The sequence below is a fragment of the Chelonoidis abingdonii genome, chromosome 4 (genome assembly GCF_003597395.2).
Source record: "Chelonoidis abingdonii isolate Lonesome George chromosome 4, CheloAbing_2.0, whole genome shotgun sequence".
NCBI classification, from domain to species: Eukaryota; Metazoa; Chordata; order Testudines; family Testudinidae; genus Chelonoidis; species Chelonoidis abingdonii.
The window spans coordinates 87,343,759-87,367,488 of record NC_133772.1 but is presented as its reverse complement, the minus strand read 5'-3'; the positions used below and the strand labels follow the sequence as shown (position 1 = coordinate 87,367,488).

The following is a 23,730-nucleotide window of genomic DNA, read 5'->3' as shown; positions in this document are numbered from 1 at the left end:
GGTGATGTTGGCCAACCTAATAATTTCAAATGATGATTGTTAGCAAAGTCTAAATGAGGTCTCCCTGACAACTAGTGATGAGCTGGAGACTGGGGAAAGGCTTCAGGACCAGATTTTGTATTTACAGTCACACCTAATCTACCTAGATATCCAAGCAAACAGAGCTGTGTTCTCAAGTGTACTTAGCCTGTGCTGATTGACCTCTGTTGTTTTAGTCGTCTCTTTTCTAAGCTGAAGATTCCCAGTCATTTTAATTTCTCCTCCTGTTTCATACCCCTAATCATTTTAGTTGCCCATCTCTGTACCTTTTCCATTTCCAATGTCTCTTTTGGGATGGGATGACCAGATCTGCACACAGTATTCAAGGTGTACACATACCATGGATTTATATAGAGGCAATATGATATTTTCTGTCTTCGTATCTATCCCTTTCTTAATGATTCCCAACATTCTGTTTGCTTTTTTGGCTGCTGCTGCACATTGAATGGATGTTTTCAGAGAACTATTACGACTCCAAGATCTTTTTTGAGAGAACAGCTAATTCAAACTCCTTCATTTTATATGTATAGTTGAGATTGTTTCCAATGTGCATTACTTTGCATTTATCAACATTCAATTTCATCATGCCATTTTGTTGCCCAGTTACTCAGTTTTGTGAGATCCTTTTGTAGCTCTTCGCAGTCTGCCGGGACTTAACTATCTTGAATAGTTTTGTATCATCTGAAAATTTTGTCACCACACTGTTTACCCATTTTTCCAGATCATTTATGAGTATGTTGAACAGTAATGGTCCCAGTACCGACCCCTCTGGGATACCACTATTTACCTCTCTCCATTCTGAAAACTGATAATTTATTCCTACCCTTTGTTTCCCATATTTTAACCAGTTACTGATCCATGAGAGGACTTCCCTCTTATCCCATGATGGTTTACTTTTCAAAAGTCAATTTAAATTAAATACATTAAAAAAAAGTATATATCTTTTAGAAATCTAGACCTGTTATGTGTAACTTGCATTATCCTTATGTTAAATTTGCATTATCCTAACAAAACATTTACTTTATTCATATCTCTTTTATATATCTCATTGGCCTGACACCCCCTTTAATTTCAATTCCTGGGGAAACTACTGTACCAGCATGTTCTGGCTGGCGAGAAGGGGAGGCAAAGCCTGGGACAGCAGGTGCTGCTGAGGATGGAGCATTGGGAGATAAACTCATATCAGCCAGCTGGGTGCTGCAGGCAGCCAGTGCATCTGAGTTCCTCCTCAGTGCTGCCTATTGCAGGCAGCAGCTAAATCTGCAGCTCACTCTGGCCATAAATCTCAGACACCCTACTGAGGCTGGACCCAGACAAAATTCTCAGTTGTCACCTATGCCAGCACCTCCCTACTCAGTTCTCTGCTGCTTTCCCTGATCTGACAGTTGATGTCATTAAAATAAAAAAAAATTGCCCACTCCAGACTAAAACGGGGAACATGAAAATGAAGATGAGAAGGAAAAGAGCAGCCACTAGGACTCACCCTTCAATCAAATTAGTTTAAAGGAGTCCTGTTCACAAGCAGGCACACACACGTATGCACACACCCCGCCTGCAGCTCACACCTAGTTGATTTCTATATGTGCATTATCATTATCAGTCTGTATCGTTGCCAAGTCCATGCTCTCCAGCCACCTCCACTGAAGGCAGTCTGTTAAGGCAATGTCATCACATGGAAGCGGTCCCAATCATTGTAGCCAGGCAGCATGCGTCCTTTGGGGCATGTGGTTCATTATCAGAAGGCCTTCTTCGCAAATTCCCCTCTCACTCGATGATAGCAGGGAATTTCAGAAGCCAGCAGACTGTAACTTCTGTAGAATGTTTTGTAAATGTGTGTGTGCACATGCTCAATTTTGGAATACACTGGGCCCAATCCTACTCTCAGTCATGTCAGTGTTCAAACTCTCATTGACTTCAGTGAGAGCAGATTTGACCCCATGATGTGAGTCATCAACCTTCACTCACTGTTGTCAGAGCTGAGACAGCTGGATTTTCCACGACATTCACAGCTACTAAAAAGGTGGGGGGGGGCATAATCCCTGTGTCTGTATATACCCTTTTCAGCACCCCTGCACACATCCTGCTTATGCACTTCTCATATTGTTAATCCATTAAGCCATAAGGGGTTTGCTGTCATATACTAGCCTATCCATGCACCCATTCAGCTGGGGAATCATAGCAAATCAGCCAATGACATTGTGAGAGCAGGGCAGGACATGTAGATTCTTTTTTGGGCACTGGTGTAGGAGGCAGGGGAATTAATTTGATTCTTTTTATCATCCATGAAAGAATTAAAGGCAAATGCAGTGCAGGCAGGCACAGCACAAGCCTCTTACACATAGCTCTTCCAGAGCCCCTCCAATTGAGCTGCATCATCCCTATTATTCAATCCTCTACACAACTCTGGCAATGGACCTCTTTACTGATTTGACACCCCAACGTTTTCAATCATAGCACATCTCCCACTAAGCAGTGGTAGGAACTCTATAAGTAGCTCTGTAAGAGCTAGCTCAGTGGTTTGTGCATTGGCCTGCTAAAACCAGGGTTGAGAGCTCAATCCTTGAGGGAGCCACTTAGGATCTGGGACAAAATTGGTCCTGCCTAATGAAGGCAGGGGGATGGACTTGATGACATTTCAGGGTCCCTTCCAGTTCTATGATATAGGTATATCTTCCATATTATATTTATATTATATCTGTAAGTTCCTATCAAGCTGACCTGCCAGTGCCCCTGCTATTCCAGCTCTGGGTCCTCTCAGAGTTTTGTCAATATATCTCAGTTCTGCCCTGCAGTATACCATCTCTTCCAATCCTGCATTTATTCTGAGCAGAGTGGACAATAAAATGGACATGTTGGATTTGAGACTAGGTAAGGACATATACATGTCTCTTACGGCATATGTGAGGCATGAAAATAGGTTTCAAGAGGTAAAATATTATATTATTATTATTAAATTATATAGCAGCAAAAGTATGCTTGTGTTTTGGGGATTTACTTTCTGCGAGATAGCCCTTCCAAAAGGCTACACATTGAGAGGTTTTAATTCATTTCCTGGATTAGATTTCCAGCAAATGTGAAGGTAACTCCTAAAGTTCTATCTTTCTGGCACATAGTAGGGAAATGTTCTAAATCTGGGCTCTTTTAGAATAGCAAAAACCCAGTGTCAGCTGGAACAGCATGGACTTTTGACCTGGGGCTTCTATAGAAGAAGGAACATTAGCAGTATCCTATCAGCTGTTTTATAGCCCATTGGAAAAGATGTGCCTGACAGTAGTGATTAGAGGTGTTTATCCAGATGTGTGTCCAAGGGCCCTGGTTTGTTACTCAATCCTCGACAGAATATTGTGTGTTTGTATAACACAAAATGTCATAGCCTCCAGCAATGACAGTTGCCTATGCTCTGATTCATCAGAAAAACTTCTGTATTTCTAGGCAAAAGGTTGAGAACAGTTTACAACAGAAGAGTTACTGTGTCTACAGTGAAGCCCACACATGACGGTTAGTTTTTTTTTCATGCTGTCATGTCACTGGACAGTCCTTTAAGCCCTTTTGGAGTACCATTGACTCCAGAGTTCCATACTGCTCTGGCAAGGCTGAAGGGTGAATTACCTTTATTCAAATACAACCATCTTACCTGACTCCTATGCTACATGCAACTTGTTCGACAGTGAACACAAAACAAGGGTTCCTGCCTCAGCAGCAGGGCTGCTCTGCGATTAGCTCTGACTACATCAGAAGAGGAGTAACAGAGCTCCACCAAAGACACAATACCTTTCATAAGAGAAAAACTGTCCCTCCTGCAAAATGTTTAGGTGCACCTTCCAATACAGATATTTTCAAATTCTCACTGATCTCTGTGACTACAGGAATCACAAATGGGGGAGGGACATTTTTAATGTCAGGTGAGGCAGATTAAACATGAAATTCCCTTTATGACTATGAGGAGTCATGCCTTTAATCTGTCATAGAAGGAACTAGGAATGACCCATCTGAATGCATTGGTGCTTCCATTCCTCTCTCTACTATTAAACTGCATCTCCTCACACCTCCCTAGCTGGGAAGTTCCAGCATCCAGTGTGGCTCTCACACCACAGAGGCACTTAAGGACAGACTGTTAAACTTCCCCTCCTCTACAGATGCACCACCATTTCCATTCATTACACATTCCGTCAAGAGAAGTTACTGACTTTAGGTCACAGTGTCTAATATCAGAGACAAGCAGCATAAAGCCATCCTCCAGAGTTTCTCCTGCTTCACAGGACAACGTAGTGCATTGCTTACATGGGATGAACTTTTTTGGCTCTTTTTTGGCCAAGGCTGCTGGTTTTGAGCCAAATTGTGTTAACATTTAGCAGGGAGAGATTGTGTAACATACCCAACTAACTCACAGACTTTCTAATGCAATGACTAGCATGTGTGTGTACCACTATCACCTTGGTAGAGACATGGAGGACAGATACAACATAAAGCGTACATCAGTCAAGTATTAACTTCTTCAAGTGCGTGTATGTAGTCATTTTCAAGCAGGACACCCATTACCCCAAGTTCTCTACAAACACTTTGGCTGCCAAAAGTTGAAACCCTCTACCCCAAGTTTCGTGCCATCCCTGGTAGCAGCCACTTTTGAGAAAAGGTGCTTAACTTACTGAAGATGCAGGAAGTGGCATCATTGTCAGCGTGAGCAGGAGGAACAAGTTCTTCATTTTCCTCTGTGGAATAAAGAGAACATTGATCAGAACGGCTGGTTTCTTGCTCCTTCATGGCTAGAACTCTCTGTGGCGCACAGGTCAGGGATGGAGGGGGCAAGCTGGTCTAGTGAGAGAGCTGATGGAAGGGACCATGGAGTGAAAGAGACTCAACAGGAAAAGGGGATGGACTGAAACCAAAGGCAAGTAAAAGGTAGTTTGTCACTACATATCCCAGACAAATCAAGGCAACTTAAAGACTGAAATTATCCTCCACAGAAAGCCAGCATGTAATTACTGATCCCCAGCATTTCTCCTAAGCTTGCCTTTGGCATAATGAGAACACCATCACAGGGCATGGAGGGGAGGGGACAGGAGAGGGAAACACATGCTGATTCTTGTCCCCCTACCCACCCATTTATGCATACAACATATATAGGGTTTTTTTAAAAAAGGTATTTAAAATAATAATGTTCTGACTTCAGCCAGTCAAAACCAGGAAATTCCCAGGTTAAAGATTATTTCTGCATCTGACTCACCCTGTTTGAGTTGGAGGAGTTTCAGGATCAGGGTCTTAGAATACAGGAGGTGATCTTGCATGTCTATAATCTTCAAATTTGGCTGTCTAAGATCCATATTTAGGCATCTAAAGATCTTGCCTGATTTTGGAGAGGTGCTTACCACCTGCAGCTGCCTTTGAAGTCAACAGGAATTGTCAGGTGCCCACATTTATTTAGATGCCTCATATAGAATCAGGTTTCTAGAGTTAGGCACCCAAGTTTAAAAAATTTGCCCCATGTGAGCTGCACCAGGATACAAGAGTTTGAGTGAAGGGCCGAATATGGAAAGCTTAGCCACAACCTGACCCTTTTTGAGATTTGAAAGGGTGGGCCTGGAAGCAGAAGTGCCAGAATACTAGGGGGGGCTCTTTGGTTTGAATCCAGCCTGGCCAGAATGAGATCCCACCAATTTCATGAGAGAGGGCACTGGTGAAATGTGCAGCCCAGCTGTGCAGTCCCAAGAATGCTGGGATAAGCATCCAGACTCTCAGGTTTAATACTGAACTACCCAACACTGAAGATTTTGAGGTTTGCCCATTGCTAGCATTTAGGAGGCCTGGAAAGAGCTGATAGTCTGCACTGTAGCAGTACCTCCACAGTAGCTTTGACTACACCAGTGGGACACTGTGGCAATGGAAACTAGAAACTCAGTGAATCTCATTTCATTGCAAACTCTAAACTCAGACCAAGCTCAATAAGGTTTGCAAACCTCTCAGCGAGCTCAGGTCTATGTTCTAACACAGCCTCGGTCCATAGGAGCTCAGAATGGGTCACTGCACACCATGCCCTTTTGGACATGAGGAAATGGCTGACACAATTTAGACAGCTGCTTTTCAAAATGGTTTCCCCATCTCTCTCTCTCTCTTTTTAAACTATATCCTTTCAAAAAATCATTGGACAGGCAGCAGTGCCTGGTTCTGCTTTGCATGGTACAAGTCCAGACAAGAGACTAGAAAACATGACCTATGAGGGAAGATTGAAAAAATTTGGTTTGTTTAGTCTGGAAAAGAGAAGACTCAAAGGGGACATGATAACAGTTTTCAAGTACATAAAAGGTTGTTCCAAGGAGGAGGGAGAAAAATTGTTTTTTTAAACCTCTGAGGATAGGGCAAGAAGCAATGGGCTTAAATTGCAGCATAGGAGGTTTTGGTTGGACATTAAGAAAAACTTCCTAACTGTCAGGATAGTTAAGCACTGGAATAAATTGCCTAGGGAGGTTGTGGAATCTCCATCATTGGAGATTTTTAAGAGCAGGTTAGACAAACACCTGTCAGGGATGGTCTAGATAATACTTAGTCCTGCCCTGAGGCAAAAGACTGGACTAGATGACCTCTCAAGGTCCCTTGAAGATTCTATGCCAGGACAGATTTTCTGGGAAGTCTGGAAGGGAGACGGAGGGGAAGGAAAAAACAACAAACCTACAACCAAGAAACACACCAACCAACCAACCAACCAATCAGAAAGGGATTTTTTAAATTATGGAGCTTGATTCCTAAGGTGGTTTAGTCATAGCTGAAAGTTTACATAAACAGAGGATCTGGCCCATGATGTCTTAAAAGTTCCCTGTTTATTTTCTTAAAATGTTCATAACTGTTGTTTTACTCACTCTATCTCCAATATGGCTCAACTCCACATTTTTTATTTTAGTTTTTGGTTTGCTGGCCTTGCCAGGGAGAATCAGTTTCCTTTTTTAGGGTTTTTGGAGGGATTAGCATAGGAATTAGAGATATAACACGAACAGCATGAGATGAGGTGAACACGTCCTATACAGAGGTAGGCAACTAGGGGCTCACTAGAGCAGCGATATAAAGAGGCTGGGAGAAGGTCTATGAGGGTTAGCTTTCCCCTGGCTGGAAAAAGGGTTGGGAAGGTCTGAGGACCAAGCCAGGAAGCACTGAGAAATTGATCCTCTGCCTTAGACAGGAGGATTAAACTGGGTCCAAGAGACTTATTAACTTAATGGCTGTTTCTTTTTCTCCCCTGCCTAAGGCCAACCGTCCTTCGGTTGACATTTCTCTCTTTGTTTTTGACCAAGCCGAAGCAAGCCCTGGTCCTGACTCCCTTTGAACCAAGGTGGAAAAATACTCTGTATAGAAAATAAGCAAGCAAGTGTGTGTTAAAGTGGCAGGATGTTGTATTGTGTTTCCCTCCCCACTCTCCTGTTACCTGCAGCTAAGTCCTGGGACACACTCAGACAGAGCTATTTTTAATCTGAATATAAAGCAATGTTTAAAATTTTAAAATGTCTATACATATGAACTGGCTGGAGATGCTAGGAGAGAATGGAGGGATGGAGCATGACTAGGAGACCAGAGAATAAAAAGTGGGGTGACTTGGGTGCTTGAGAAAGGTTTACATGGCAGTGAGGAACTGGCTGGATCCCCTAACTCTTCATTTCCACACTTGTTAATGTTTGACCTTTTGTAAAGAGGTGCAGGATTCTAAGAAAGTAATTTTATTTTTGTATTAGTCATCACTGAAACTTGCTTTCAGCTGTAACTTTTTTCTTAAATGAAGTTGTTATGTTTTTAGATTTGAGGTGAATTCTGACCTTAAAATACGATACTGACGATAGCAGTAACAGTAAGAGCACTCTCTTACTTCATGGTTGAGTGCAGGTGCGTTGTAAGTTTCCCCTGCACAGCTCTCAACATACTTTAATTTCAGCCTGCAACATTGCCTGCTATTCCAATGGGAATCTGTCCAGCTCTGCCAACACACCTCAATCCTGACCTGCAGCAGCTTGTGCTATTCCAGTCCTGTCCACCCCTGCAGCTCTGCCAATGCACTTCGATTGCGATCTGAACCATGCCTGGCAATTTCAGCCCTGTGAGTAAAGCTATGTTTGTGGTTTTGTATTAAGGACTGAAGACTAAATCAAAACACCTAGACAAGCTTCCGACACAATTAGTACTGAGGTCTCCAGTCACTACCTTGTCACTCTGACACCTAAGTCCCCTGTAATTTGAGAGAGAGAGATGGTGAGATCTGGGGCACTGTTCATTACGGACATATAATCATATGTAGATCACTGTCGTGGCCAGCTTGGGTGAGCCCTATTATCACAAGGGACTCTTACAACAATGCCAAGCTTGGCAGAACTTTAGGAGAATCGAACAAGAGTAACTCATGGCAGACACTGTTGGACCTGTGAGTCAGGAACCAGGGTGAACAGGCAGACAAGAAGCTTGTTTCAATCCCACCACGTAGGGATTGTGAAAAGAGAAACTGAAAAATCATCAACTACAACAGCAAGGTCAGATTCTGGCACCTCCTGACCAAGAGGATTCTACAGTGAACCTTCACCCTCCCATACCCAGCTAAGAGGTGGGATGGCAATGCGAGATGAGGCTATGTCTTTGCAGAAATTGCACATCTGTGTCTTTCCCATCCCATGAAATTCATAGCACAGTAACATTAGTGATGTAGATTGAACATATTTGTAAGTATGTCTTGTACATCAGAGAAGAGGTGGTGGTTGTCCCAGCCTGTAATGTTCCATTACAAGGAAAAATGCAATATTTCATGAGGATAGTAATGGGCAGACGCTAAGCTATCTGTTCAGATTTAGCCCTCTGCAGAAAGCCTTCCATAGTTAAGGTTGCAACCAGGGTTCCATTACAAACCTTTATTTTTTTAAAGATTTAATTATAACTTGTAGTTTAGTAATCTCACTGACTACACATTTTGATTAAGTCTCTATTACATTGCCCCATGTAAAAAAAATCTAGACAGCTAATGTTGCCACAAGCCACAATAGAACAAACAGACAGAACATACATGATGAGAATTAAAATTAAGAAATCCTAAGCATTAAAAAGAAGAATGAAAAAGACTAGCTAAAGACTTGCATTTATATTCTAATACTGCTATGGGTCATTAATTTGGGGTTTGGATAGATTAGGAAAATGAACGGTGTTTTAAAAGTTTTAGCTTATGTATATTAACTAACATGATTTTAAACACTAGCACTGAATGTGGACAAAGACAGTGATGTTTAAAAACTTGTTAGCTGGCTCTGGTTAACACACTTAACTTTAGGAAACTTATTGAGAAGCTAACCGGAGTCTAGATGCTGGGTAATTACCTCCAATTAAACTATTCCTCCCTCCCCAACAACAAGACAATTTTCTCAACCATACAAGTATTGTAATAGTACTTCAAGTGTAAACTTTACAATAATCTTTACAGTTTTCTCTCTCTCTTTGCACCTGTGGGGCCCATGTCTCCTCTCCCTTAGTGACGTAAATCAGAAGTATGTCTGATGAAGTAAATGGAGTTACACCAGTTTTACATTGCTGTGTAAGTGGGAGGAGATGAGAGCTAGCAGAACTGAAAAATCCTTTTGACTCCACTAAAAAAAGTTAAGAGGCAGTACCTGTGCTAGGAGAAACAGCTTCCATCTCCAGGGCTGCCAGCCCAGCACCTTTCAGCAGTTGCTAAAAATTAGCTTTAAAAAAAAATAGCTTTATGAGTGTGTGATCACTCCTGGCACTGCAGTGTGATATGAAAGGAAGCGCATATGGGACTGTGTGATCAGAGAAAAATTATAACTGTGTCATCTAAAAATAAACCTGCTGTTTGTTCTGCAAAGACCCATCACCGTGCTTCCCCAGTAGCAGCCAGAGCACAGCAGTCACTGCTCTAAGAACTAAGTAGCAAAATAAACAATCCATGGGTGGTACAGTTTTTCCAGACAACATCATACGTTTGCATATTGAGTGTGTTTGTGTATTTGCATGAGTGAGCAGGAACCACATGGTGTGTACATATGCACAAGCACATGTGTAGTTAAGCAACCAGTTCCATTCATATATATCCCTCTTCAGAAACCAGAGATGCCTTTTAGTCACTGCCAGAAACAGGATACTGGATTTAGATGAACTATTGGTATAATCCAATAATGGAGTCAAATAAGAGACAAACTGTGGGTGGATATACACATAATGAACTCCTGCAGAACAAAGATTACAATGGGAGACGGCTCTATGACCCTCACAGAACAGTGTGTAAATCTCTCAGGATTAAAGGACACCTTTAAGGATTTAGGAATGGAGGTACTGGCTCAGACCAATCGTCCATCTAGCATCAGTATCCTGCCATTAACCATAACCAGTATTGGATGCTTCAAAGGAATCCACGTCTACACTGTAATAAAAGACCCACAGCTACCAACTGACTCAGGCCACAGGGCTTGGGTCGGGAGCGCCGGAACCTGCACAGAAGTGGGCTGACCACCAGAGCCAGAACTTCGTCTCATCCCTGCTCCTCCTCTTCCCCCAAAGGTCCTGCCACCACCTGCTCCTCCCCTTCTCTCTGAGGCCCCGCTCCCTAGCCAGGCAGATAGCTGGAGCCAGGCCATGGTAAGAGCTGCCCAGGGAGCCAGTGCCACTGTAGGGAGCCCCAGATCCTCCACCTGCTCTGGGCAGGGGGCTGGAGAGCAGCCCCCAGCTCATGTCCCTGCCCCTGGGTGCACACTGCCCAAGGCAGGTGGAGGGTCCAGGGCTCCCCACAGCAGCCTGGGTTTCCTGGGCAGCTCTTACCACAGTCCAGCTTCGGCTTCTGGCCTGGCCAGGGCTTCAGGGGAAGAGGAGGAGCAGGGGGCAGGTCCCCATGGGGGGGCGGGGCACTAAGGCCCACCTCAGCCCCTCCATCAGGAAGAGGCAGGTGCCACTGGCAGGGGACCTGATCATCTTCTCAGCTGCTCTGCCACAAAGTGCAGCCAGCCTCTGACAGCCTGCCTGAGACTAGTATGCCCATGTTAAAAAGTGGGAGGGCCATGGCCACCCTGCTCACACCCCTGGTTCGAGTTACAGGGCTATAACATTGCAGTGAAGCCATTCCAGCTCATGCTAAAGCAGTATTATGCCTCCGGGAGAAAAATTATTCCTCCTGATCCCAAGTGGTGATGAGCCTACAGCCTAAAAGGAGAGGATTGATAAAGCTTGTAATCCCATCCTAGGTACTGTAATGCCAGATGCTATTCTTATTCACAGAAACAGCTCATTCTTTTATGAGACTTACTATTTCCACACGCTGTGCTCTGAAGAATCTTAAAGCACAGAGTTGGTTTCTTTAATGAAGTGCTTATCATTTTACACAAGGACTCTAAAGAGTGAGATAACCACCAGCAGCCTAATGAGTAAACCCTTCAGGACAGGAATTATCTCTTTTTTACATTTTGTACAGCACCTAGAACAACATGGCCTCAATCCAGATTAGAGCCTTTAGGCAATATCATAATTAAAGTGTTAATAATAATAAAAAAATTCCCAAATTCCTCTACAGAGCAGCTGTGTCTCTAGACTAAACACAAAGGCAGCAACAAAGTATCACCTTTTCTAGCACATCAGGCAAATTGGAACACAGCTACTCACACGCATTCCAACTCAGTCCATGTTCATATCTTATGAGATAACTAACCCTTTAATGACTAGATGAACTGACACTGCAGAACACTTGCATCACACTTGATAAATGCCTGAACTCAAAAAGGGGTGAGCCAAAACCAGAAACACACAGACTGCATCAGAAGGCACCTAGCTTATAAAACAACATTTCAGGTTATCCATTCTCTAACTTCTGTCTGATGCTGCATTCCAGCCTCAGAGCTGCCGTCCTTCTATTTAGAGAGAGACAGTCATTTACAGCTTATCTTTAAAAGGAAACAAATTCAATTTTTTTTTAAATTATTAAGGGGAGATAGAGAGAGAGAGAATGTGGAGAGACCTAGCAACAAAATTTTGCACCCCTCCTTGGCATTTGCCACAAATCATTTGGGTCACACAGGAGTTCTGTCTCACAGGTTACATTTACAGGGGATGTCTTATTAGCCTAGCCGTAATAAGGTTTGAAAGTTTGAAATGTGTAGATTCTATGGAATCAGAGTCTCCAATATCAGGAGGGTTAACTCAGGCCTTTATCCATCTGATGTACGTACATCAGGTTCCACACAATTTACTGTGTGGAGGCAGTACAACCTTACAGGGTCATTGCAAAAGCAAATTTGGCCCCAAACTTTTTGTTAGAGGCTTTTTTAGGGAGGAAGGGAAAAGAGCTACTTTTACAAAACTGAAGACCATCAGAAACATTACAAATCTGATGGAATCAGATTTTAGAACAAAACATCTCCCTGCAGTGTCATCAGCACAGGTCTGTGCTGTTGCATGAGAATCTGAGAATGAAAGTGACTTAAAAAAAAGGAGGGGGGGCTAAAATATCTTCTTTGTCCAATCAGAGAGAAATAATAAAGTAAACACAGAACATCTATAGTGGAAATTTTCATTTAATTTTTTAAATGTTCGTTTTAACCTGTTTTAGTAATGTAGGTAAAGCAATTTCTCTTTTTAAATTATGTTTAAGTTACTATCCCTTTAAAATCCATGGCCCTATATGGTTTTGGTAGGCATTAAAAATCCCAGCACTTTCTATAAGAGCAGAGTGTTTGTCCTGCTATCCCTGGACAACACTGCCCACCACACACACTGTTGTACAGTGGGCTGTGCTCTTGCTTGCTGCCCTCCACCCCAGAAACAGCTGCATTTCACTGGACCTGTGTCCTTACCATTTATGAAACACTCTAGGATAAAAAAGCATTACAGAAAGAGAGGGGATCACATCTATCAAAGTACAGAGAGGAAGGGGAGTATGAATCCCAAAGTTGTCTACAGACAATCTTGCTGAAGGGCTCTGTGTTGTTGCAATGTAGAAGTGGGGAGTGTACAATCTAAAGGTAGTGCAAAAATTTCCAAGATCACGGAGTACAGAGGTACAAAAACTTTTAATCAAGCTTTACAAACAGACCTCCTCCAGCCTTCCTCCCGCTCCCCATGTTCCTATACCAAGTCTTGTACTTCCTGATCTTGAGAACTCCATGCTGGACAGCCATGCGGGTTTTCTGAGCTGTGTAAGTCATTTAAAGGAGCTGGCCCCTCCCCAGAGAATACCAGGGCACTTTGTAAATCCTGTGCCTTTAGATTTAGCACAGCACTTGTCACAACACTAGCCATCCTTTTACCATCTCTTTCTCAGAGTGAGCTCCCAAAGTAGCCTTCTCAGCTGACATATTCACTTGTTTAGAAACAGGAAAACCACAAAAGATGTCAGAGTGGGGCCTGATCCTGCAAACCCTTCCTTGCACTGGCTTTGGTGGGACTACTTGCTTGAGAAGAGGTCTGCAGGATCAGGTCTATGTTCTGGACAGGTGAAATGAGTGTGTAATGATCACTATAGAGACACTCTTCCTCTGGAAATAGGCAGGTGTTCCTTCAATCCACACAGCCGTCTCCCATAGTAATGGTTATTTGAGTATAATTGCCAATAGGCACAGGGATCCACTGGTTCCGCAGCTTAACGGTCCTAATCACTGGGTTTACTTTTCCCACAAACTGGTAACAGTTCTCACACCAAAACAAGCCCTGCTAAACTTATATTGCTTTCTACACTTATGCTGGCAGAATCTGTTTAGGCACCAAGCCCCTGGGCTCATCCAACATTAACTGATACCTCTTCCCTCTCCCACAAGAATGTTAGTAATGGTTATTTGATTATATTAACCCCTGGACTAATTAACTTGGGAGTGGGGAGCAGCAGGGATTAACATTCACTGAATATATAGAGTGTCTTCTTCCCTCTCTGCCAGGAAATCTGATTTTGCAATCACAGGACTCCATTCAACAAACATCTCTCTTGCCCTTTAAACTGTAGCCAGGCTGATAAAAAGTAGTTGGAAATAAAAAGTCCATAAACAGCAAAGGAAAGACAAATAGACAAGTGGCAAATGAGATGAAGAGGAGAGGAAAGAAGTGACCCATAATGCAAAACTAATTCTTACCTTCTGCCTCAGTTTGTTTGAAGGTGAGTGTAAGGTTCAGAGGCACTAAAGCCACCCTGTAGCCCAGCTGCGTGTCCACTTCCCCACTTCTGTAGCTCAATCAGTGGCTCCAACACCCTCCTTTCCCCAGCTTCTGTTTGGTTACTAATCCTTACTGCACAGGAAAAGGAGAGAGTTGGATTTCATTTAACCCCTTGAGCCTCAAAGTTTCTTTATGAGTTTCCTGTTTTGCTTTTGAAAGCCAGAGTTGTAACCGTGCACACATGGAAGAGCCTGATTTAGGATGATTTCCAGTTCCCTTTGAATGTGTGCGTGCTTTAATTGAAAACTGTGCTGCAAGTTATTGTCTGGGTGGAGCCCTTCATAACTAGTTTTATTGTAGCTGCAGGCAGCATATCAAGAGACAGATACAGTAATTCCTAGTTCCACCCACTGTTCCTCATTTTCAATAAATTCCCAAGTCTAAATAACAAAATATTGAATGTAATCACATTTCCTTTGAAACTAGAGATGGGCCAGAGCCACAAGTCATCAACAAGGCATTCCCTAGACTGTGGGAAATTTGAATTCAAATCCAGTTCACAGCTGGCCCCATCTCTATGATGGGCTTAACCACATCGTCAGAACTGAAGGTCCCAGCATTTTGGAGGAGTTAGCCCTATATCCAGAGATGAATATTACAGCTCGGGCCCATCTCTATTTGAGATGCTCTTTTCTCCTTTAACATGCACCATATAGTTTACATCCTCTGTGAAAAACCAGCTGGGAGAACAGTTTAGCAACAGTAAAAACTGCTCAGGAGGAAAGATGCTGACAGAATGCCAGTGTAACTAATGGATGACAGTGAGTTCTTGCTTGTAGTTCCCTCTTTGATCTTGAAAACAGAGTCTCTTTCACCTGTTGATTTGGGCCCCTATCCAGGGCAAAATAACTTTAAGAATCCAGATAACTGGTCCACAAAATGAGTTACACACCAGCAATGATGTAGATTACATAGACTTAAAGTGATGTCTATACTGCGCTGTGTCAGCAGGGCATGCTTTCCCCGTCGGCATAGTGCATCTTCACCAGATGTGCTAGAGTGATGCAGCTGTGCTGATGTAGCGCAGTAGTGTAGACTAGCCCAAAGAAATTTACTTTTAAATGAGAGCTGAGGTCTCACATGTTCACATGACTCCAGGAGCTGGGGCTTTAGGAAATACCCCCCAAAAATCCAGAGAGCTGGTAACACTGCTTCTGTACTTGATAATCTTACAGCAGAGATTTTTGCCCATGAGGCATATCTACTGACAAGCAAATCTCAAATGATGCATGATGCTCAGATACCCAAGCTGATGGGTGCCATAGGAGAACCCAGGTATGCTTTTCCCAGGGCTGTAACCAGGGTGGCACGAGCAGGGAAGATGCCTAGTGTGCAAAGCTGCGGGGGATAGAAAAATAATGAAAAACTGTAGGGTGCAAATATACTTGCTCACCCCAGGCACTAAAATGCCAAGTTATGGTTCTGGCTTTTCCAGATACAAAAAAACAACCCTATACTATCCCTCTAAATTACTATTACATGAACAAAACATGAGAAAACAATAAGGTCTGTATGAGAGAGCATCCAGTGTGTCTCTCCTCTGTGTCAGTCTGCACAGCAATGAAAGCAAAATGACCTCCTGTCTCTGTAGACTGCAGAACTCTGTAGATTTAAAGGTGCAGTACACAAACCAATGCATCAGTTACACAACCAAATAGCTGTTCCTCTCATCCATCCCTTGTCAGCACGTTGTATACGAGAAATATCCATTTAACAACATAAAAATAATTGTCCTGTCACAACAGAAACTGCTCTCCACACAGCCATCCAAATTCTTCTTTGACAAAGCTGGGGATTGGGCAGGAAGAGGCTGCAGCTGCTGGTGTCTCCAGGTGACTGAGACATACTCATCCTCCAGCGATGTCGGCCCAGGTGAAGGACAAGGCAGCTTTCAAAAGGCTCAGCTTCCTCTACCAGGCGGCTCACTGCATCCTCGCCCAGATCCCGAGAACCAGGAGCTGGCACGGTTCTACTGTCACATGGAGTGCAGCATCAGCCACAGGCTCATCCTGAGATAGGACTTGTCAGTGAAGAGAACCATCTCCAAATCCTGCTCGGCCCTCCTGGTCCCTGATGTCAGCTCCATGGTGCTCCAGAGAAGATGCCGCAGCTGGCACTGGATGCCTCCACTGCAGCCAGACCAAGCGCTTCCCAAGCAACCCAGCATACAAGATGTGAGAGTAGCAGCCCAAGGCCCTGCTGGAGAACCAGCCTCAAGCCAACCAGAAACCTGTGTTGCTAAGTCTCATGATTTTATAACAAGTCTTGTGTTAGCTGATGTTTTTCTTAACCCCCACTGGCCTCGGCATTGTGTGAATACACCAGCCTCTCAGCTTGTAATTTTTTTAAGTAAATTCTAGCCCTCACAGTTGTGGAGAAAAGCTTGTAAACATGATCCTTAAAGCTTCCAAAGCCAGCAGGCAAATCAACAGAACTCCATACGCATTGTTTTAGAGATCTCATGATTTTTGAAAGCCTGGGTGTGGCAATGCTGCTCTTGTGACACTGACAGGAGGAATTTTGGGAGGAGGAATGTAATTGCCCACCCTGGAATTTGGCCAGGACACAGCCAAGAAACAGCTGTGCCTACTTTGCTAAAGCAGATCCTGGGTGCACACAGCATCTGGAGACTTTTAACCATAAAGATCTAAGAAATGTTCCCTGCGGATGTTGAAATAAAATCAGCACTGACCAGAACTTTCACTCCAAACTCAAACAATCTGAAACTTTGGTGAAGTTCATTTCATCAAAAAACCCCAACCACCAGCCAAACAAAAAAGGCGTTGGACCTCACACTTCCTGATTCCAACAGGAGGGCAGGAACATGGGAAAAACAAAGGCTGTTCTTGTGGGATTTTAGCCAGGCCCAGCTCATCTCAGGAAATCTATATTGTGGGTCTCACAAGACAGCTTGAAATTGCAAAATTTCCAGGCCAAAGCGGAGCCCTAAGTATACATTCTAAGCAATCAAATGATTGGGTATAAGTGTGCACCAAATTTCTGCATGGTGATCCCATGCTTGCTATTGTAAGTAGTTAAAGTGTACATAGTTTCTGTGAAAGAGGAAGTGATCCCTGTGTACCTTGTAAGTCCTGGAAACACTTTTGAATGAAAAAAAAAAGAGGTGACAATGCACCAAGGTCATTCTCATAATTTGACAGCGAACCCGAGCTTTACAGTGCAGCAAGTCTAGTCAGACACACAGAACACTCACCCTCTCCACCAGCCTGCTTCATCCAGGGGATGCATTGGCAAGCAAGGGCAGTGACACAGGCGTGACCACCATCAGGAGGAGAATTTGGGTGAGTCAGGTCACCTGTTTTATATTGTTAATGAAACATTTTTGGTACAAAGCATGTTATGAAGGAGATCCCTTCTACTGTGCTGTTGATCTCTTAGGCAGGGGTCTGTCCTGGCAGCAGCAATACCAGATTTTCTTCCAACAAGCCCTCAGAGGACTTTTAATGGAAAGGAGCCACCAGACTCCCTTATTGCCAGGGAGATCCCTTTCTCCTTTCAGAAGGACTGATTCCTATAAGAATACAGAACCTGACAAGCTTCACATGACTGACAGGCTGTTGCTATTTAAGGTTCCCTTCATTGTTTTAGCAAGATCCAGGAATATCTGTGTACTTCCAGCAGGGAACTGAGAGTCAGGGACTTGGGTTCTAACCCCAGCTCTGCCATGATTCACGTTTTATTATCCTGAGTATGTCACCTGATCCCTCAGACCCTCAGCTTCCTCATCTCTAACACAGGGATGACAATACACCTCTACCTCGATATAACACTGTCCTCGGGAGCCAAAAAATCTTACCACGTTACAGGTGAAACCGCGTTATATTGAACTGGCTTTGATCCACTGGAGTGCTCAGCCCTGCCCCCCGGAGCACTGCTTTACCATGTTATATCTGAATTGATGTTATATTGAGTCACGTTATATCAACGTAGAGGTGTACTTACCTACCCCCAGGAGCGCTAGCCTGTGAGGAGGAGTTAATGTTCATGAAGCACTTTGAGCCCCTCAGATGAAAGCTGGAAAATATTATGAGACTTCTCTTGTAGATGGACTCTCCTGTGTGACTACAGCAAGGTCTGAAATAACTTACTATACCAAAGAAGTTACTTGCAAAAGTTATTTTTTACCAGGAATTCTTGCACTGCTCCATAAATGCCTCTCTGCTCCAGGCTTCTGGTCACCTACACACTCCTGTGATCTCTCTCCTGGAGTGCTGAGGACTGGCCCACTCAATGCAATGTGAGCAGATGAATTAACAGAACTTTTGTATGACCACAATTATTAGCAGATATATTCTTTCTGTGGCACCTGGGTATAGGGCTCAGCAGGAGCCTGGTCAGGTTAGGAGAGGAGGCAATAGTATCTGAGTAGGATGGGGTAAAGTACATGAAAAATAATTCCCAGTATTAGCAGGGCTACAGCCACAGGAATCAATAATCTGTGAGTACTGCTATTATTATAGTGTCTTTGACACACACAGGCTTGAAAGAAACAGAAAGAATTCTGCCTAACAATTCCAAAAACAGAAGTCTGAAATTGGGCTGCTATGTTAATATTTAGGGCCTGACTGTCAACACCCAGGAATGACCACTGATCTCAATAGAAGCTGTTGGGCACTCAGCATTTTTTAAAATTAAATTTTCATATGATTGTTTTTCATTTGCAGAGGTGAGGAACAGGGGATTCTAGCTCATCCTGTCCAGGGTGGATACAAACTGGGGCTATTTCGCCTCTTGATGCAAGGGACTGTAAGGCCAGGCTTTCTGGGGGTGCTGAGCTTTCATTCCAACCCAACACTTCCCTTGGGAGTTCTTCCCCATGCATGAGCATGCTGGCCGAGTAGAGAAGGCCAGTACTGGATGGATGCTCTGGGCTTACTGCTAAAATGCAAGGGGTGAGTGCTCCCAAACAGATCTATACTCCTGTTCATTCATGCCCCTGAGGGGTTGGGAGCATCTGGCAAAATCCTACACTCAGACTCAGCAAGATGACTGCTGAATGACATGAGCTACCAGCCCAAGATCCCCATACATCTGCTTATGGTACATCCCCCCCAAAATACAGCCTTGATCAATAGTAAACGAATGGGCTTGTGCATAAAAATCTCAGTGCAGAGCCTGCAGCTGGAGGTGCCGCTCTCATTCCCAGCAGCACCAGCGCTAGGGGTTTGAGCGCCCTAGGCGTACGGCAATTTCGCCGCCCTGCGTGCTGCTTCCGCGGCTCTGGTGGAGCTGCCGCAGTCGTGGCTGCGGATTGTCGGCTGCTCCGCGGAGGTCCACCGGAGCCGTGGGAGCAGCCAACCGTCCGCAGCCACGACTGCGGCAGCTCCACCAGAGCCGCGGACCAGCGGACCCTCTGCAGTCACGACTGCGGCAGGTCCACTGGAGCTGCCTGCCACCCCCTCCGGCAAAATGGTGCCCACTAATAATCCTGGCGCCCTAGGCGATTGAGCCTAGGCCGCCTAAATGCAAGCGCCAGCCCTGATTCCCATTCAGATCCTTCACTCAGCACATTAAGACAAGACTGTTCAGTGAAGGCCAGTGAAATCAGTCAGCACCCTGCCACTGCCTGCATCACCAGGGAAGAGCGGTGATATAAGAGATGTAAAGAGATCATCTCAGACTAGCACCTACTAGGTCAGGCCACAGGAGGCTCTCTCTTGACTAATGTGGTAGAGCTGCCACCTATAGACTAGGAAGGTGATGAGTTCAACTGTCCACTGTAGTAACCTGCAATCACATGCAGCAGCAGAAGCACACCTCTCCTAATTGGGTAGAACTACTTTCTTCTCTGGCTGCTGCTCAGGCACAGCACAGCACAGCCTGGGCTCTAGTGTCCTTGAGCCAGATTCTGTCCCCTTCTCCAGCCCTTTCTGTCAGCTGGGTTCTGACTCTCGTGCTGCATTTCCCCAGAGGGACAGTACATGAACTGGCCTTTTGTATTCACAGAGTTAGGCAGTTGGCCTTGCCCCTCTCCATTGCCAGGTAAGTGATCAGCCTGTCACTCTAATTATTTTTGGTCCATTTGGTCCATTGGTGTCCTTTGACATGCAGGTGGTCAGGCTAGATGATCTGGTCCTTTCTGGCCTTAAACTCTATTACTCTAGTTCCGATCAGTTGAGATTAAAATCCTGACCTGCTGGAGACTCCAGGCCAGGTGAGATGAGAAAAATCAAACACAAGCTTCTCGTCCTTACCTTAAAACAGAGGAGGAGAAACACGTATGAATAATTTTTATATTAAAATCTTCCAAAGTCCATGACTAATTTTAACAGAAGATACTATTCCGCATCTGAGAGTATCTCTGAAAACGAAACCTCAAAATAGAGTGGAGTTGGGGAAATGACCTGCTGGAGATGGACATTTGAAGATTTGGATATAAAAACCAAGGATCCAGTTCTAATGTCCTTTACACTGGTTTTAAATCAGCAGAGCTACTCCTGAGTTATACCAGCAAGAGATCAGGATAAGACCAAGATCACTGGGCATGTTTTCAATTCCATTTTTGTTTTTAAAGCATTGGGATACATTTCACATCCCAAACCCACTGTTTTCGGATATTTATATATAGTCATTTCACCATTCTTAAACAGGGCAGGATTTACGGTCAGGTGACTGCTGAGGTGCCAGGGTTAGAGTGCTGTTTTTGTTGTTAGCAACAAAAGGGAAAATGGAATATTTGAGATAAAATGTTTCAGGTATTTTGTGCGTGGATTCATTTTTCCACTAACCTCCTAGAATGTTCTGTACCTTGGTAGAAACCTGTAGTTCTCAAAGTCTGGAAGGTTCCATAAGTTTATCATCTTATATAAGAGACAGAAATCATACATGCAAATCATTCATCAAAGCCATTAAATTAGCTACAAATGGAATAAAAAATAAGCTATTCAAAAGTTTAACAAATGGGTTGAGGGGCACCAAAGATGCTCCTGGCCTGGAGTGCCATTTGGTCTAGGGCTGGCCCCGTTCCTAAAGACAGACAGACTCTAAGGGTAAGTCTTCACTAGCAATATTAAAGCACTGCCGCGACAGCACTTTAACGTGGCTGTGTAGTCACGGCACCAGCGCTGGGATAGAGCTCTCCAAACACTGTAAAAAACTCATCGCTATGAGGGGAGTAGCTACCAGCACTGGTAAAATGGCAGTGTAAGACAAGGCCTTAGAATTCTCTTAACTGCCAAGAAACTGATCACAGGTTTATAGAAATTTCCTTTTCCTCCCAGTGTCAGGGATTTAAATATAGAGTGAAGCTTGCATCCAGAGAGAGAATCTTATTTAGAGTGATTACCCTAGGAACACTGAGTAATCTGTATGGTCTCCATTAGTCCCTTTGTTGTTCCACGGAGTTGAAACTGGAATTAATTATCTTTTAGTAAACACACACACACACCATGGATATGAATGAAGTGAGAAATTACCTTATGTAGAACAGAAGCTCCCATGGCTGTACATATAACATTTGTTTTCCTTTTTATTATTGGTTTAAATTTTAATTGTTTAAAAAAAGTAGAAAAACAAAGCAAAAGTGGATTTGGGCTAGAAAATTAATTTGAAGTGAAAAGATTCATAAGAACAAAACCTAAGAAACTTAGTTCTGGATCCTGTGTTTCTTGTGCCCTGCAAACTTCCTTTGGACTGCAAGGAATGCAGGGTCAGGCCCAGACATTTCTATTCAGGTTACACATTAAAAAGTAAAGGAAAAATCTCTTATCTCCAACGTGTTTTTCAAATACTCTAGTCTGCCCCACCCAGAACAGAAGAGCTAACGCTAAACCCTGGCCCAGATGATACAAATGGAACAAACTATTATGGAATAGATCCTGCTTATACTAAATTGTAGAGTGAAATCTGTTCATAGTGAAGTAGAAAGAAAGTCCCAGTGTACTGATTGCAGTTCAGACACAGTGACTCTGCTCAGAAGACGTGAACGTTGAAATCAATGGAAAGATTCTCTGGACTTCAATGGGCTTTGGATCAGGCCAAAACTGAGATTGTCTTGGAGGAGAAAAATGCATCTAACCTCATTCTGGGCCTGACTCTGCACCCTTTAAAGCCAATGGCAGAACTCCACTTGGCATCACTTGTGCTGGATGGGGACCCAGTAGAACAGTGGTTTTCAAACTTTTTTAGCTGAGCCCCTCCCCCCACTTTGAGTTTCAATTTTTGGTTGTGCCCTCACCCCCAATACCTGCCCTCCTGCCTTCTGTTTTCAGGATGGCGGAAGCTGTGTGTGACTGCCTCTGGGGGCGGAGCTAGCACTGGGTGCAGAAGCATTGACACTGACCCACAGCCTAGGTGGCCCACTTAGGTGAGACAGAAGGTGGAGGTGATGCTTCCTCCCCAAGCTCCCCTGCACGGGGCTGGGCCAAGCCTCCTGGCATCATCACTCCCTCTCCCCCAAACATTCCTCTGCACCCCCTACATTTTGAAAATCTCTGTGTTGGAGGGATTTTGCATCTTTCAACACAGGGTTTTCACTGGGAAGCCAAAGCAGCCAATTAAGCAACTCCACCTCTCTCTTCAGACACAGGTTCTATGGACTCCCAGCATTAGTCATCTTGAGCCTCTAGGTCAGCGTCTCTCAACCTATTTTCCATTGTGAGCCACATACATAGCTCTCTATGTGTTATGTGGGCTGCATCCACACACTATATACACTACCTATACTGATCTGAGGATGGCACATGGGCTGCAGCTGTGTGCTGATTGGGCCATGGGTTAAGAACCAGTGCTCTAGGGGCTTGTTCTGCTGATCAAAAAGTGACACTGATTCCTTCAAAAGCGAAGATTATAATATTTTACAGGATAGCTAATTGTCTGGGAAAAACAAACACACCCAACAGCTGCACACTGACTATGAGAGGTGACGATTTGATGTTGTGGGTTTTAGAATTAGTTTTCCCTTTCAATTTCCCCTCTCTGCCTGCCCTTTGGCCCTCACTGTGTGTTTGAGTTTGCTGCAAAAGAATAATAAAGAGAAGTTTTGAAGGATAAAAGGAAGCCGATCATAGCACAGTTGATGTGAAGAAAGATCCTCTTGGAACCACTCCAACTATTCTGTTTAAGCTCTGAGGCTGTTTTCTCTAACCAGCCTCTCCCACGCACACTCCCACCTTCTACCCCTCCTGCTATTCACTGTATGGTCAAAAGTCACCTGTTCTTAGCTACATTCAGCACTGAACATCCACTGCAGTGCTGGTGACAAGACAGACAGTATAAGAAAGACAGTGAAAGCAAAACAGCCTCCTGACAGTATTTTCCACCTCCCCTCCTCCATTTTTTCCCTCTAATTCTTGCTCCATTAATATAGAGTTACTGAGACTTAATAAATGTAAATCTGGTGTCAAAACATAGCCCTTCATTTAAAAAGTGTTTAAGTCAGCCAAGATTTAATTCTAACACACCAAACACTCCAAATCATCATGAGCTGACTACACTGAAATAGAAATTTAGACAGAAATCCCTGAAAGTTTTACATTTCAGCTTGGAATGGGAAAAGGACAAGAATGACTG

The 23,730-nt window shown here is 43.8% G+C and overlaps 1 protein-coding gene across 1 annotated transcript in view; it reads right to left on the bottom strand.

The window, feature by feature from the left end:
• PAPLN (papilin, proteoglycan like sulfated glycoprotein) overlaps positions 1-14,206 on the bottom strand; it is a 75,116-nt gene extending 60,910 nt beyond the window's left edge. Inside the window, 2 exon segments of the mRNA XM_075065425.1 lie at positions 4,686-4,748; positions 14,118-14,206. Coding sequence (XP_074921526.1) covers positions 4,686-4,742 — 57 coding nt within the window. The 5' untranslated portion in view covers positions 4,743-4,748; positions 14,118-14,206.
• Positions 14,207-23,730: the final 9,524 nt, after the last annotated feature.